We start from the raw sequence: 17,232 nt of genomic DNA on the forward strand, positions 1-17,232 counted from the left end.
AAAAAAAAAAAAAAAAGAAAGATTACTTAATAAATAGTTTTATCTTGTATGAAAAAATTGTGAGGTTACCCCTTATTTATTTTTTTGCAGGTACAACACTCATCCCTATTAGTGACCACTTTCAGATTCTTCAGTTGTATTCTCAGACACATGCTGAAAACTGGAGTTAGCTTTATATTATTAAGATTAAACTATGTAAAAACTTCTATTTTATTCTACGTATGTTCAGAGTAAAATTCAGGGTATTTGTTACTTTATCTGCATTTAAAGTTAGGAAATGCTGATACATTTGTTCAAATTGCAGTATTCCAATTGGCAGCCATTTAAAGTATATGAAGTTTAGAATTTAAAGAATATTCTTTTATTACCATTTAATTGAAGAAGGATATAAATTAGCTGACATCAAACTTTGTTTTTTCTACGTGGCACCAATTACAAACTTTCCAATGTAAAGTAGATAATAGAGGAAAAACATTTTAATCCTTTGTTCCACTTTGCAGATCTTCTGATTTATTTATGTAGAGCCATGGGCAAGACTCCATTTGAGGATAGTCATGGCTCTTGGACTTCTTGTCCAATCTTTCCTGAAATAAATCTGTAAGGAAGTTTGGTTTTCTTCAACCCAACCTTCTTTAACCCACTTTCTTTAAACCAAACTTTAAGGGTTGACACAGCTGTTTTAGAAGTCATAAATCCTACATGCTAACCTCTGTCAGTATCTCATTTGCTATTTGACCTCATGCAAGTCAGTCAGTCACGTTTATCCTTTTGTGGGAAATGAGTATAATAATTATAGGAAACCTTAGCCAGTTCTTTTATATCAAGACCCAAAGGGTAGTTACACTTGGCTAATTATATTATTAAACAGTGTCTCACTTTGGCTTTGCCACTACAGAAAGTCGTGTGTTATAGTCACCAGGGGGGCTGTTCTCTGATAATTTAATTGACCCAACTATTTAGCTAATTTAATTCATCCTGGTTAAACTTACTTTCAAGCCAGAAACACAATTCAGTTACTTATTATAAGAAATTTCTCTGCTGAATGGACTCAGATTTACTGATGACTGGTCAGTACATTTTCATAGTAGGGAAAGCTATTGAGAAACCAAATATATTACCGCTGTTAGTGTCAGAACAAAGAAATTGGGTGGTTTTATGACATCAGTGAGGTATGGTAGTAACCAAGAAAGGCAAGTTGTTGAAGAGTCTTTCTATCAAACCAGTCAGAAGCCTTATTTTGGAAGCTACTTGTCCTATTTTATTCAAGTCTTGAGTAAAAAACTAAGTTTAGGTCAGGTAAAAGTTATAACAATTAAGATTTATTAAAGAAGACTCTGCATTATGCCTAGACTGACTTGTTTTTCCAAATATTTTATTCTGAAGTTTTTCAGAAATTCCTACAGAAAAGTAAGAGGAACCCTGCAGTGAACGTCCATGTGCCCACACAGGGTTTTACCATGGCATGTTATTGCATTCCCATATTTGCTAATTGGTCCGTCCGTCCTTCCTTTCATCCATCCATCCATCCATTATTTTTATGCATGTAAAAGTCAGACATTGTACACTTTTAAAAACTTTATTTTAAAATTTTTTAAACATTTAAAGCTCTGTGTACTCAGATTCACCAACTGCCCACATTTTTCCGGTCTTGTTTCACCTCTTTCCCTCACTTTTTTTCTTGAGTAGTTTAAAACAAACAACATATCATTTCACTCACAATTTTATCTCTTACATATAAGGATTAATACTGGGGGTACCCAAAAAATGTATACAAATTTTGAGAGATCTTGTTGGAAGTAAAATTAGTCATTCCCAAAAATTGCAGGTAGAAAGATTGTGTTTAGCACATCTAGGTACACTTGACCTGGAAGGTACATCTAGATACCTTCAATACAACTTCAGAAGGTAATAATACATAGATAGCATCTCTTAAAATGTGTAAACACTTTTTGGTATCCTCTGTATGTTCCCACTTAACAAAAATCAACAAAATTTTTAAATTTAATACCTAATCCTTGTCAGTTGCCTCAATTATCTCCTTACATTTTTTTTTGTTTGAATAATGATCCAAGTAAGGTCTATATATTTACAATTCGTTGTTTCTTAACTCTCTTTTCATTTTATAACATTCCCTTTCTCTGTTTCTCATACTACTGATGTGTTGAAGAAATACAATGGAATTTCCTCATTGGACCATTTGTTCTGGAGAATTCTCACACTCAGTTTGGCTGGTTATAGGCTCATGGTAGTTCCTCTCTCCCCTTTATTACCTGTAAACTGGTGGTTGGCTCTAAATATGTGATTATGTTCAGGTGAGTTATTTTGGCAGAAGGCTGTCACAGGTGGTACAGGCACTTCTTATTATATATCCTCAGACAGTAGGTGATGCTCTGGAGTTCCCATTTTAGTGATATTAAGACTGTTCTGTGGGTTCAAATGTTGGAAGATTAATGACTCCAATATAAATGTTTGACAGAACTATAATGTCATAATTTGGATTTACACAATGGTGACTTTTCTAATTTGTTCATTTCTTCTACATTTATTGGAAGAACTTTCCCTTATCACTCATTGGTAACTCTGAAATGTATGTTTTTGCCACAAAGGTGAGATAAATGCTTGATTCTATACCTTTTTTTTTTTGAGCTGGAGTCTCACTTTGTTACCCTCTGTACAGAGTTAAGTACTATAGCACCATAGCTCACAGCAACTTCAAAGTCTTGGGCTCAAGCAACCCTCTTGCCTCAGCCTCCCAAGAAGTTGGGACTGCAGGCACCTGCCAGTGACACCTGTCTAGTTTTTCTATTTTTAATAGAGACAGCTTCTCGCTCTTACTCAGGCTGGTCTCAAACTCCTGAGCTCAAGCAATCCTCCCACCTCCACCCCCCAGAGTGCTAAAATTAAAGGTGTGCATCACCACGCATGACCAGCCCATTGGTTCTATACCTTTATTTGCCAATTTTCAGAATATTGATTGTTGCCCTAACAGCCCTAAAAAAAAATTTTTTTTTTAGTTTGCGTTAATTGTGGTAAATAATATAACATTAACCGTCTTAATAATTTTGAATTATACAATTCACTAGTGTTAAATATATTGACTTTGTGATGTAACACATCTCCAGAATGTTTTCATCTTATAAAACTGAAGCTCTATCCCTATTAAACAACTCATTTCTGGTTCACCTCAGGCCCTGGCAACAACCATTCTACTCTCTGTCTCTAGGAATCGGACTATTCTGGATACGTCCTCTAAGGGGAATCGGACTACAGTTGTATTTTTGTAACTGGCTTACTTCAGTTAGCATAATGTCTTCGTCTCTGTTTTAGCATGTGACAGGATTTGCTTCCTTTTCAAGGCTGAATCCACAGGATTTTATTATTTTAAAAAATTTTACTTTGTTTTTAAGTGAACTTGTGGATTTTTATGTATTTGCTGTGTATAGTGAATTACAGTCATGTAGTCATTATTGTTTTTGGTGTTCAGATTGTCCCAACTTTGAACTTTGGGAGCTCCTTCAAGATACCCACTCTCCCAAGTCCTTTTAACATAACTCAGTGGTTTTTGAGAGATTTCTTACTTTCGGGTACAAGATGTTCCAAGCTGATCTTTTTGTTTGTTTATTGGCTTTTAGAGATAGAGTCTCACTACATCATCCTCGGTAGGGTGCTGTGGCGTCACAGCTCACAACAATCTCAAACTCTTGGGCTTAAGTGATTCTCTTGCCTCAGCCTCCCAAGTAGCTAGAACTACAGGCATCCACCACAATGTCCAGCTATCCAGGCTGATCTTAATACATTTTTTGCCCCAGACATGGAAAAGAAACCTGGTTTCTCTTAGTATATAAATACCACAGTCTGGGCAGCAATATTGGTGGCTTACTTTCTAATTCTTTCCTAACAGTATTTTAGTGTTTTTTTGGTTTTTTTATTTTTTTGATTTGTAATTTTTTGTTTATAAGTAGACCGTAGTAAGAGTATAACAGGAAAAAAAAACTGTTGTTGGACTGAAAATGTAATCTATGTCTCTTAACAACATTTGGGAGACTGACCATCTATGCAGTGATCTGAAATCATGGCCGCACTTTAGACTAATGCTATGAGCCTTAAAAAAAAATCTCACTGGCCAGGCCATACCCCAGACCAGTCTAGCTGTACTCTGTAGGGTGGTCCTAGGCACCTGGATTTTGCTACTCCCCAGGCAGCTCTGTATGTAGCAAAACTAAGTTTGCTTAGCGATGAAATCATAACCCAAACTTTTTTAAAGTTAAAAAAAAAAATACATGGACTCAAATTCCCTTAGTCCAGAATATGTTAAGTTCCAGACTTTTCTGGATTAACTGTCTTCTAAATTGACTAAGGCCTTTAAAAACATGAGAAATGGATGGACCTGGTAGCCCACAACTGTAATCCCAGTACTTTGGGAGGCCCAGGAGGGAGGATATGAGGCCAAGACATCAAGACCAGTCTGGGCAGCATAGCAAGACCCCATCTCTACAAAAATTAGGAGTGTGATGGCAGGTACCTGTAGTCCCAGCTACATAAGAGGCTGAGGTAAGAGAATTGCTTACGCCCAGGAGCTTGAGGCTGCTGTGAACTATGATTATACCACTGATACAGAGCAAGACCCTGTATCAAAATAAATAATTTTTTCTTTTACTGTGCCAATCTTTAAGTATTACAAATCTGTAGTGTTTCCTGCTTCTGTGTTATAGGTCTGAACAAGTACCAGACTCAGGCTTATTGAAAGAACAGCTGGGTCATCATGTTGCCACCTTGAATGAACAGGATAATTCTCTCAAAGAAGAGGTAGGTGGCTAATCTGTCGGAAGTTTTCCTGTCAAAAACATGGACTAGAGGGCAAAGTTAGTGATTTAAAAATATATATTTCAAGATACATAAGTTATTCATTTGAGGAATAATTACATTCTTAAGAATAATTTTAAATATTTGAAAAAATGATAATAAGAAAAGTAGTAAATGGTGGGTTTGTTTTTAACCTTCTGATCTCAGGCCTTTTGTGTGATGTTTTGTATAGGAATCCCAACTCCTGACATAATATTAATTTAGGTCCTAGAGGTTGCCTAATTAAACATAATCTGCTATAGCATTTTCCAAGGAATTTAGAAGCTTCATATAATGTTTAGGTTTTCTGTCTCTACTCCATACTTTAACAATACTGTACTGTCATTCACATAATTCAGCAAATACATATTGATCCCTTACTGTGCACAGATACCAGCCCAGATTCATTGGCAGGAAAGACATCAATAAACTGGCCCTTCCCTTCTGGAGTATGATGTGGTGGGATGAGTGCAATAAGAAAATGGAGAAGAAGGCTGGGTGCAGTGGCTCACACCTGTAATCCCAGCACTCTAGGAGGCCGAGGTGGGTAGATTGCCTGAGTTTAGGAGTTCTAGACCAGCCTCAGGATGAATAAGACCCCATCTCTAGTAAAAATAGGAAAACTAGCCAGGAATGTAGAGGGTACCTGTAGTTGCAACTACTCAGAAGGCTGAGGCAAGAGGATCACTTGAGCCCAAGAGTTTGAGGTTGCTGTGAGCTATGATGACAACTCAGTGAGATTATCTCAAAAAAAAAAGGAAGGGAGGGAGGGAAGAAGAAGAGAAAGGAGGGAGGGAAAAAAAGAAGAAAAGGAAGCGAGAGAGAAAAGAAAATGGCAAAGAACATAGACCTTCGGGAAAGGGAGCCCAGGCCTCTGGAGAAGCAATAGGGGCCGACTTCACCATGGAGGGAGTACAGGGGTGTGTGAAGTGACACCGGAAAGATAGGCTTTTGACAAGATGAGAATGGCGAAGGAGGATGGGGGTGACAAAGAAGGGCTGTTTTGAGCCAGAGAACACACTAGAAACCCCACATATTTAGGCGATGGAACTGCCCTTGTGCCTGAACTGTGGGCTCCAGGCTGAGGATAGTGAGAGGAGAACCCCATGAGGTAGTTGAGGGCCATGTTGTGCAGGTCTGGCCCCAGTAGGGACACTGTGTTGTGTTTAGTAGATTTTGAAAAGCCCCTGGAGCTTTGTGAGCTAGGCTATGGCAGGAATTCTGTGGAAATTTCATGTTTGGTTGGAACTGAGATGGTAGAGGAGGGAGTCTGCCACAGCCTGATGAAGGAGCCTGGTTACTGAGGGTGAGTTTGAAGATGCTGAATAGAATGTGGAAACAGTTGGAGCAAATTTGCAAGGAAAGTACGGCAGGAAGATCCAAAGGTCCAGATTTAGAGTACGCACTGACGTCTTCATTGTTCCCTGGAACAGCCACATGCCGGGAGACAGCCCTTCTTTTTCTAGGTTGACTGTCTTGGGAATGTGTCTTATTTCAAAGTATGTTTTTCGTCCTTACACATAATATAGGATTTTCTATCTTTAATTCTATCTAAATTTTTTAAATTATTTATCGTCATGCACATAACTCAGGGATTCTATGTCTGCCGCCCTCAAAGTCAAGCCTCACCACCTTTATTTGGAAGTAACATACCCTTGTGGCTGTGCTGTCTAGAGCCGCTGGCAGCACCCTACCAGCCTTCAGAGTATCACCAGTCCTCCTCAAGTCCCTGTTCTCCTTGATCCTCCAGTTAAAAGAGAGTCTAAGGACCCTTTTTTAGCATTTCAGACGTACCTGCTTGTGTGTTCAGTGACTGGATGAGCCCAACATTCCTGTGCCCACAACCTGATTCTCACACGTTCACATTGCGCCGACTCTGTTCAGATCCCTCATCATCGTTCTCCTCTCCCTTTTCTTCCTACCCCCCCTTTCCCTCTCTTTCCTCTCTCTCCTTCTATCATCCACCTTTTTTCCCTTTTCCCATCCTTCTCTCTTCTCCCTCTTCTCCCCTTCAACCCCTCTTCCTTCCCTCTTTTCCTTACAGGAAAGAAAACTTATTACAGATATGTATACAGCCTGTCCTTCTGTGCTGCTCACAGATTTCATGCCCCTTTTTAAAAATAACCTACGTCTCCTTCCTGGCATCTGTGTTTTACTGCATGCATTATGTGCAACTCAATATACAGCAGTTTGTTTTGTTCCAGGTATGACATTATTTGTGTGGACTTTTAAAACCATGTGCTTCATAAAAAATAAAACCTGTGGGGTTTTTTAGGTCTATTCATCTCTGCTGATTATTATAGATCCTAAGAAGGATATGGTTTCCAGGTTTTATTGTCCCTTTTATTTAACACTATTTTGTGGCAAGATCATTTTCCATGCTTGTTCCCTGCAAGTATATTACATCTCAGCCATGTCAAGGGTGAAATAAGTGTTAGTTGGCTGTCCTTTGCTATCTAATCATATATATTTTTAAAGATACTGTTTATATTAGAAAATATGTTCCAACCAATCTACTCAATAATCTTTTAAATAATCAGGGGAGGGGGCTGTCTAACTAATAATTATTGAATCAAATAAAATGATATTTTACTTGCCCTAATAGGGGTTTATTTGTTGTTTTTTTGAGATAGAGTCTCACTGGATCACCCTTAGTAGTGTGCCTTGGCTTCACAGCTCACAGCAACCTCAAACTCCTGTACTTAAGCGATTCTCTTACCTCAGCTCCAAGTAGCTGGGGCTATAGGCACCTGCCACAGTGCCCAGCTATTTTTGTTGTTGTTGTTGTAGTTGTCATTATTGTTTAGCAGGTCTGGGCCGGGTTCAAACCCACCAGCCTAGGTGTATGTGGCTGGCACGCTAACCACTGAACTACAGATGCCAAGCCCCTAATAGGTTTTTGTTCCTTTTTAAATCATTATGATCTCATTTTAGTGATGATTATAAAAATTAACCACAAATTAACAAGGTCTACCCTTAAACTGGAAATAAACAGGCAGTTTCCTCAAATGATTAGGTGTAACTGAAGAAATGCCCAGCCCCAGAGGACAGGGTGCTGCAATGACAGGGCCTGGCGAGCTTTGTGAACTTTAAGACAAAATGCCTCTGGGGTCCTAGAACAGTTTTGTTTTAGTTGTCATCCTTTTACGTTTAGCAAAATAAAGTGTCTTTGAGTTTTTTTCCTGTGTATTGAAACATCATACACATTTAGTAAATTTTCTGAGTTCAGTATTTCTCTTATAGATAAAATCTTGAAATTAAGTGATTTTCAAAATTTAAGAAAGCTCTACTAGAAATTACTTGGATAAGAGTCTAATGAAGCTCAGAAATATTTACTTTGATCTCTTGGGTAAATGGCTAATTAAACAGCCACATGTAAATGATGTTTACCTGTGGGTCCCTGGGCTGTCAGCTGGAGTCAATCCCTTCTCTTGAGTAAATACACCATCAAAGCCACAGAAACTCAAATTATGTCCCCTTGAGACCAGATAAGGTCTGCAGCTCCTGCATAGCCTATTAGGCAATTACATAATTGAGCTACACGCTTTTAAATCAGGAAAATTTGTAATTACTTTATGTGAAAAAAAATGAGTTGGGTGTTTCATTAAAATACAAAGTACTTTAATATTCCTTTTCACCCAAGTGATATCTGTTTCCACCCAGGAGAACTTTGTCACAGTAGAGCAACTTGATGACATGCATAGAATAGGTCAGGTCCTGTCCCCTCTATACACACTCCAATTTTATTCACCAGGAATATTCCTTTCCCTAAACGATCAACTATTTTTCTTGTTCTCTTGAATACTTATTTACTGGCTCATATGAATATTTTCCCATTTCTTTTATTTACTACATAAATAAAATCCCTTTTCCTTTAACATAGATATGACTTGAGTGATAATACTTGCATTTCTCTTTAAACACTAAAAAATTACTTCCATTATCTAAAAGGAAGGTTCTTGAGGAAGAGTCTGTTAAACCTGCGCATTAGGAGAAAACATTATTCTCTGTTACATCCATGATTTTTTAAAATGCTCTTGATTTTCTGTGTCTGTATTAGTAGCACTTGTTTTTATATAGAAGGGGACTTAATTTTATCAAACGCTTTGTATTCATTTTCTCTTAGTTTTTTTCTTTCTGCAGTTTTTGGCCGGGGCTGGGTTTGAACCCGCCACGTCTGGCATATGGGGCCAGCGCCCTACTCCTTTGAACCACAGGCACCACCCTTCACTTTTCTCTTTGAATTTGTACCAGCCATAGCAGAAATGAAATTCCTTTAAAGCTGGCATGTTTTCTTTAGAATACAAGCAGAACAAAACCTTGGAATGTTAAACAAAAAGAAGAAAAGAAAACTAGACATTATCTTACTATTTATATATAACCCTATTAATATTGCAGTTTGTATGGTTTTGACTAGTATATTGACAGACATGGGCTGCATTGTTTGTACACATAATCTTGTTTTTTCCCCACTTGTTGCATAGTGAACTTTCTTTTTTATTCTTCAACATCCTGTCCACTGTCTCTTTAACCAGTTGTCTGTTGTTGAACATTTAAGTTGTCTCTAATTTTGTCTCTAGTAAAAATCTTTCAGGCTTGGCACCTGTGGCTCAAGCGGCTAAGGCGTCAGCCACGTACACCTGAGCTGGCAGGTTCAAATCCAGCCTGGGCCCACCAAACAATAATGAAGGCTGCAACCAAAAACTAGCTGGTGGTTGTGGCGGGCGCCTGCAGTCCTAGCTACTTGGGGGGTGGAGGCAAGAGAATCGCTTGAGCCCAGAAGTTGGAGGTTGCTGTGAGCTGTGAAAGCTTGAGGCTTTCGTCTCAAGGAAAAAAAAAGTTTCAAAGAATGTCTATGCAATTCAGTTTTTACAAATATCCACAATATTTCCTTAGAATGAATTTCTACATGTAGAATTATTAGGTCAAAAGGTGTGTACATCTTTCAGGCTTTTACTACGCACTGCCAGATCTCACTCTGGAAGGGTCATCAGAGTTACCAGTAATGGATAAAAATATCATCTCTCTGAGTTCTTAATGAAACTAGATACTATCAACTTTTTTTGGCACCAATTTGAGAGGTGAAAATTACATTCAATTTTTTTTGTTCATTTGACCTTTTTATTACAGCTGAGGTCAAATTTTTCCTTACTATTTGTGAGCCATTTGTATTCATGTTCTTTGCTCCTTTCTGTATTAGATTAGTAATATTTTTTCTTATTGACTTGCAAGAACTTTTTTTGTATAAATTTGTAGATTTTGTTGCAATATTATTAGCAGTTTGATTTTTGCCTTTTATTTTTCTTAGTAGTGTTTTGGACACAATATTTTTTCTATTAATATCTCCATATATTTATGCATTGAATACCACAATTGATGAGTTTCTGGATATAAAGTAAGAATTAGCCTAGATAGGGGCCAGGTGCAGTGGCTCATGCTTATAATCCCAGCACTTTGGGAGACCAAGGTCGGTGGATCACTTGAGCTCAGGAATTTGAAAACAGCCTGACAAGAGCAAGACCCCATCCCTGAAAAATAGCCAGACTTTGTGGTGGGCTCCTGTAGTCCTAGCTACACGGGAAGGAGCGGCAAGAGGATCTCTTGAGCCCAAGAGTTTGAGTTTGCAGTGAGCTATGATGCCACAGCATGCTACCAAGGATGACAAAGTAGAACTCCGTCTCAACAACAAAAAAGAGTTAACCTAGATAACTCAACGGCCTAAACATAGTAGGATCCATATTTAAGCTGAATTTTCAGAAAAGAATCTACTAGAATTGAGCAAATAATTCTAGGAATAGTACTAAGTATAATTCAAAGAATGATTTATCTGCCATAAGATCTGAAACATGGAGGTATCAATGTCAGTCATTATGCAAATAGTGTGCACCCTGGCCTTTAATTTCCATTTTCTTTCTCTTGGTTCCTGGGAAGGCTGAAAAGTAAGAGACTGTTTTGTTGTTATTAACTTAGGCTTCAGACTGCAGAGAACAGTGAAACAATTTCCAGTTTTCCCTCCTGGGTAGAGTGCTGTGGTGTCACAGCTCACAGCAACCTCAAACTCCTGGGCTTAAGGGATTCTCTTGCCTCAGCCTCCCAAGTAGCTGGGACTATAGGTGCTCGCCACAGCGCATAGTTATTTTTTGTTGTGGTTGTCGTTGTTTAGCTGGCCCAGGCTGGGTTCGAACCCACCACTCTTGGTATATGTGGCTGGCGCCATAACCACTATACTACAGGCACCGAGCCAGAAGCTGACTTTTGCACGGGTTCTTGCTCATCATTTTTCCCTGTCTGTTAGGGACTGGCAGGGTGGATTCCTTCACGGATGATGCCCACGGACAGGTGTCTGCTGCTCTCTTCGTTGGCCCCGTGGTTCGGTGGAATAAAGCCAACCATTCTCCTATTGTAATATGACCATCCATGAAATACTTATCTTTGAGAAATTAGCTATAGAATGATCTTAAAAGATTAGTTCTTTTACAGACATTTCTATTAAAAAAAGGTAAGAAATCCTGGAGATGAGAATTGAGTAATGAAGATAAATGGGATAAACTATAGGCAGGCCCCAACTTACAGTGTTCAACTTACGATTTTTTGACTTTATGATGATGAGGAAAGCATACTTCAAGGATAGTATTCAATAAATTATGTGAGGTATTCAATACTTTGTTATAAAATATGCTTAGTTTTGGATAATTTTTTCCAACTTAAGTTAATGAGCAGTTTAAGGTAGGCAAGGCTAAGCCATGATATATTGAATGCAATTTTGACTTGTGATATTTTCGACCTACAATGGGTCTATTAGGAAGTAGTCCCAAGTAGTAGCATCTGGATATGAAGTAAATTAAACTGGTATGCAGTGTGCCTACCACATTACCTGCCTCACCTTGGAAAGAGGGCCCAGAACAGAATCAGAGCTGTGGGAATATTCTTACCAAGCATACAGGACTTAACAGAAAGGTGTTTAAGGTATTTTCTTTTTTTTTTTTTTGCAGTTTTTGGCCAAGGCTGGGTTTGAACCCTCCACCTCCGGCATTTGGGGCCGGCACCCTACTCTTTTGAGCCACAGGCACTGCCCCTCAAGTACTGTTTTTTTATTGGAACATCTTTATATGTGACTTTGTTGTTGTTGTGATGAAGAGGAAGATATCATATGTGGCAGACAAGAGGCTGGAGAGCCCAACAGACAGCTGAGGGGGGAGTCCAGGCAATAGGTACATGGGAAGCTGAAATGTGCAAAGGTCACTGAAGGGAGCAGGCTGAGTGAGGCAGAAGGGTGTCGAGGCAGGAAGGGGCAGAGTTAGTCCACAGGCCCTGCAGCCCTTCCCATCCTGGCCCACCTGTGGGCCACGCCTTCCCATCAAGGCCACTGTGACCATAGATGCTACAGGCTCCCCTCCTCTTCTGTTTTCAATATTATTATAGCACTTTATTCAGTGTTTTGTTGTTGTTGTTTTTGAGACAGTCTCACTTTGCCACGCTTGGTAGAGTGCCATAGCATCATAGCTCACAGCAACCTCAAATTCTTGGGCTCAAGCAATTCTCTTGCCTCAGCCTCCTGAGTAGCTGGGACTACTGGCCCCCACCACAATGCCCAGCTGTTTTTAGAGATGGAGTCTTGCTCTTACTCAGGCTGGTCTGAAACTTGTTTGCTCAGGCAATCCACCCACCTCAGCCTCCCAAAGTGCTGGGATTATAGGTGTGAGCCACCGTGCCAGGCACAGTGTACTTTTGAAGCCCAATTGGAACCCAGCTAAAGCAAAAGAGAGTCTGATATGAAAAGGTAAAACAGTGAGATCAACTGTGTCACTGTTGTAGGACCAGTGAGAAGTAATGGAGTCATTCCTATTCCAAAACAGTTACAGCATCCAGGAGAGAAAGGAATGATAAAATTGTTTATTATTTAAACAGTTATTTGCTAAAAACCTATCTTTTCATTGTCTGCAAATTCTACAGTAAAAAAATAGAAAACTTTATTCCTTTAACCATTTTATTCTTTTTTTGATTCTTTTTTTTTAATTAAATCATAGTTGTATACATTAATACTATAACCATTTTATTAAAATGTGTATTATTGGCTCGGCGCCTGTGGCTCAAGTGGCTAAGGCGCCAGCCACATACATCTAAGGTGGCGGGTTCGAATCCCCAGCCTGGACCCGCCAAACAACAATGATGGCTGCAACCAAAAACATGGCCGGGCGTTGTGGCGGGCGCCTGTAGTCCCAGCTACTTGGGAGGCTGAGGCAGGAGACTCGCTTGAGTCCAGGAATTGGAGGTTGCTGTGAGCTGTGATGCCACAACACTCTACCCAGAGGGATAGCTTAAGGCTCTGTCTCCAAAAAAAAAAAAAATGTGTATTATTAAGACAGTGGCCATTATGAGGTGATATCAAGAAACTTTTAGTTATAGCTACTGCTTAAGATGATATAATGTAGATATACATATTTGAGGCTCTTTGAAAAGGTATAATTTTAAATCTCAGAAAAAGTAGATTATATTTTTCATTACAGGATTTGAGCTAGTTCTTTTGGTTCATAGTTTAAAATACTTTTCATACATCCAGGATTATTGAGCACACTCTAGGTCAGGATGGGTAGAAACACCTCCAGACAGTCCAGAGGGCCCACTTACAGTTGACAGATGGCAGTGCAAGGAGGTTCTATCTACATTTCACCCCACTTTTCCTGGCCAAATTCTAGAAGCACGTGCAGTACAGTGGCAGCTGGCATGGGAGCAGGGTTGTGGCTAGTGACAGGAAGCAACCATGGCCTAGGCCATACCTCTCTAGTCTGCCGAAATGGGTACTGAGCAGGCCATCCCAACAGTTATCACAACTGCCGTATAGTAGTTAGGGTCTAGTTTAGAGAAAAGCCCCTGGTCACTAGAGCTGGGCCACAGAAAGGGACTGGCTGTAAGGCTAACTTGACATCAAGTTCTTTGGCCAAGGAGATTAGAATTCCTTAAATTCCCCCAAATCAGCTACTCCACCTCTTCGGATAGGCCATGGGTCCCGAAAGCCAGCCAGTCCTACTGATGTCAGTGCCAGAGAGTTGCCTTGAAAGCCAGACGTACAAGACTAGATCTTCCAGGCTCTGCTGCTCCCTGTCCCAGCTTCTTCATTTCTTCCACGTTAGGAAAGGTTATTCTTTCCCTCTTGTTCACTGGATAAGTACATCATTACCACTTTGCTCATAGACTAGGGTGACCAGATTTTAACATCGGTAAGGCGAGTCAACATGGCTGGGGGATGGGGGGGGCAGGGCAGGGCCTGACAACAATGCAAACTTTGATAAGCAGTTCTCGATAATCACTTCTCAGCAATTACTTGTTATTGTTACAGTTTAACATTATAAAATTAACAAAAATAATATAAAACTCATATTCTGGTGAAATAGCCACATGGCAGCTGAAAACCATATATTCCCTTCTTGTTCTCCCACCCGTTTGTGCATTCTCTCCAAAAATCGGGACTTTTTAAAAACGCCGCGGGACATGGGACAAATTGTTGAAAAGCAGGACTGTCCCATCAGAAGCAGGACCTCTGGTCACCCTATCTTAGACTAAAGATGACCCAAGAGGCTTTGTATCATTCTGCTCTTCATGTTAATTTGTAATGTTTCATGTTCATTTCCTACAGGTTGAACACTGTCCTGTTTTACTGTCACTGTCACATAGCAATAAAAGGTCACTACCATTACCAAGGTTTCCTCTCTAACTACCTGGGCAAATCGCCACTTCTCAGTAGGAAGTGAAAGAGAAACGTACCCTCTGGAGCAGGAAGATGCGAGCCATGGTTGTCTACTATAAGTGTAACTCTTGTTACTAGCATATTTTATTTGGGAAGGAAAAGTGCTGTTTAGAAGTTAAGAAACATGATGCAGGTCCTGTGAACTGCCACTTTTTTTCTACCTATCATGTCAGCTGTGATAAAAATCTGTGTCGTTCTCCTTGCCCAGGACACATAGGGTAATGTAGGAAAGACAATCTATTGCCCTTTGAGGGAAAAAATAGGCAGGTTATTGTGAGTTTCCCCAGCTCCCCAGCAGACTTACAGGCAAAGTGAAGACTGTCTTATCCTTGGTGGAAGATCAGGATTTGGAATAAGAAAAGTTATCTTCCTGGTCAGTGCATCTTCCTCAGCCACAAATTTTTCTATAATCTTTCCATTTGAGGGAAGTTCAGGGTCATTTCCAGGAGAATGGTGACATTGTAAGGTCACATTTTTCCAGATCTCTGTCTCAGTCCAAACCAACTTTGTCTTAAATGCCTGGAAAAGAAGATCTATGCAATGAAAGAATAACTTTTTCCTTCAAAGAGGAGGTTTGGGTGTCTAACTTTGTATATATCAAAGGGAGAATAAACCAGCACAGATTAACACAAGTAGTCACATCATATATATACTCCACAGGAGAAGAACACTTCTGCATTCCAAAAGCTTTAGTCCTCAAAAAATATATTATTTATGAGGGTAAATTATTGGAAATAATTAAATTATGCTAGAAAATAACCAGATGTTATTTTATCTTGATGGCATTTTAATTTCAGTTAAATGTCAGGAAGCAAATTAAATCCTAAATAAAGCTTACCTTAAAATTATATTTGAAGGCAGGATTTTTGTGACCAAGGGGAATATGACTACAGTTTGTTTTTATTTCCTGTATTCTTTTTGAAACACTGTAGGCGCTTTTGAAAAAAGCCCTTACAGAAGAACGTGAAGATAGGTCCACTGTTCTCAGTAATGAATCATCTTGCAGCTTGCCATCCATTCTGAATGACAACAGTGAGATACAGGAAGCCAAACCTGCCCTGAGGCTCAACATTGTTCTTACAAGGGAACAAGGTAACTATTGTCCAAAGAGTCTGTCTACAGCAAAAAAGGCATTCAGATGTCAGTGTGACATCCACTTTCTCAAGATACACCTTTAAAATAGCACTGACTAGAAAATACCTCTGATTTTAATAAGCATGGTATGTTGTTTGTTAAATACCATTTTTGGTAAGTATATATGTTCTCCTTTAGTCTAATAGGAATGGGAAACCTAATTGTAGGACTGTAGTTCTATTGAATTTCTAGCAAAATAAGTGTGTTTATAAGTTAAGACTAATAAAAAAAAAAAACTAAATCACTTGGAAATAGATAATTTTGATCCCACGAAGATGAAGATGATTCTATTAAAATTATTCCTAGGCCAGATGCAGTGGCTCACACCTGTAATCCCAACAATGTGGGAGGCCAAGGCAGATGGATTGCTTGAGCTCAGGAGTTAGAGACCAGCCTGAGCAAGAGCAAGACCTTACTCATCTCTACTAAAAGTAGAGAAAAAAAAAAACTAGCTAGGGGTTGTGGCTGGCGCAGTGGAGGGTGCCTATAGTCCCAGCTACATGGGAGACAGGCAAGAGGCTTGCTCAAGCCCAAGAGTTTGAGTTTGCTGCCAGGTGTCCTCAAACTACAGCCCGCAGGCCACATGTGGCCCACCTAGGACATTTATCCGGCCCACCAGGTGTTTTTGCCGCCGATGCCTGTCCTGCTTAGCAGCCAACTTGTCCCCGGGCCCGCAGTCCAGCCCCCAACAATCTGAGGGACAGTGAACTGGCCTCCTGTTTAAAAAGTTTGAGGACCCCTGCTGTAAGCTATGATGACACCATGGCACTCAGGGTGACAGAGTAAGACTGTCTCAAAAAAAGCAAACAAATAAATAAAATGATTCCATAAAGTACTGTGAAGTTTTTTGATATCATTTAATAAAGTTTACTTATTTTAAACACGTCTTTCAGTTAGAACTTTATCAAAATCTAAACAAATAATAAATAATCAATGAATTTATGACCCCAAAATTTAATAACCTATTTTTATTACCCAGAAATTACGATTATTTTAGAATTTGCTAAGACATACCGGTAAATGGTTTTGATGGTATTTACACAGCTGTGAGTTGCTCAGGTCAGTATATGTGTGCAGGATTTGAGGCTCACTTGTTTTAAGTTCCACCTGAACTTGATAGATATCAGGCTAAATTATTTTGCATAAAAGCAACATAGAGATACCTCAGTTTTATTTTTTTTTATTTATTCATTTGAGACAGAGTCTCACTGTGTCACCCTTGGTAGAGTGCTGTGGCATCACAGCTCACCAGCAACCTCACACTCTTGGGCTTAAGCAATTCTCTTGCCTCAGCCTCCCAAGTAGCTTGCACTACAGGTGCCTACCACAATGCCTGGCTATTTTTTGTTGCACTTGTCATTATTATTTAGCTGGTCCAGGTCGGGTTCGAACCCACCACCCTCAGTGTATGTGGCTGGCGCCATAACCACTGTGCTACAGGTGCTGAGCCTAGATACCTTAATTTTAGAATAGATTTCCTTTTAGGAAATTATTTCAGATAAGAAACCAAC

The 17,232-nt window shown here is 39.4% G+C and overlaps 1 protein-coding gene across 3 annotated transcripts in view; it reads left to right on the plus strand.

Annotated features, from left to right (window-relative positions):
- Positions 1–17,232, plus strand: part of KIZ (kizuna centrosomal protein) — a 149,485-nt gene that overhangs the window by 100,016 nt on the left and 32,237 nt on the right. For all 3 annotated transcript variants that reach the window (XM_023518384.1, XM_012810551.2, XM_023518385.1), the window contains 2 exons: positions 4,713–4,806; positions 15,520–15,679. In XM_023518384.1, coding sequence (XP_023374152.1) covers positions 4,713–4,806; positions 15,520–15,679 — 254 coding nt within the window. The remainder of the gene's footprint in view (positions 1–4,712; positions 4,807–15,519; positions 15,680–17,232) is intronic.

The sequence above is a fragment of the Otolemur garnettii genome, unplaced genomic scaffold, assembly GCF_000181295.1.
Source record: "Otolemur garnettii isolate 467f Iridium unplaced genomic scaffold, OtoGar3 scaffold00136, whole genome shotgun sequence".
NCBI classification, from domain to species: domain Eukaryota; kingdom Metazoa; phylum Chordata; class Mammalia; order Primates; family Galagidae; genus Otolemur; species Otolemur garnettii.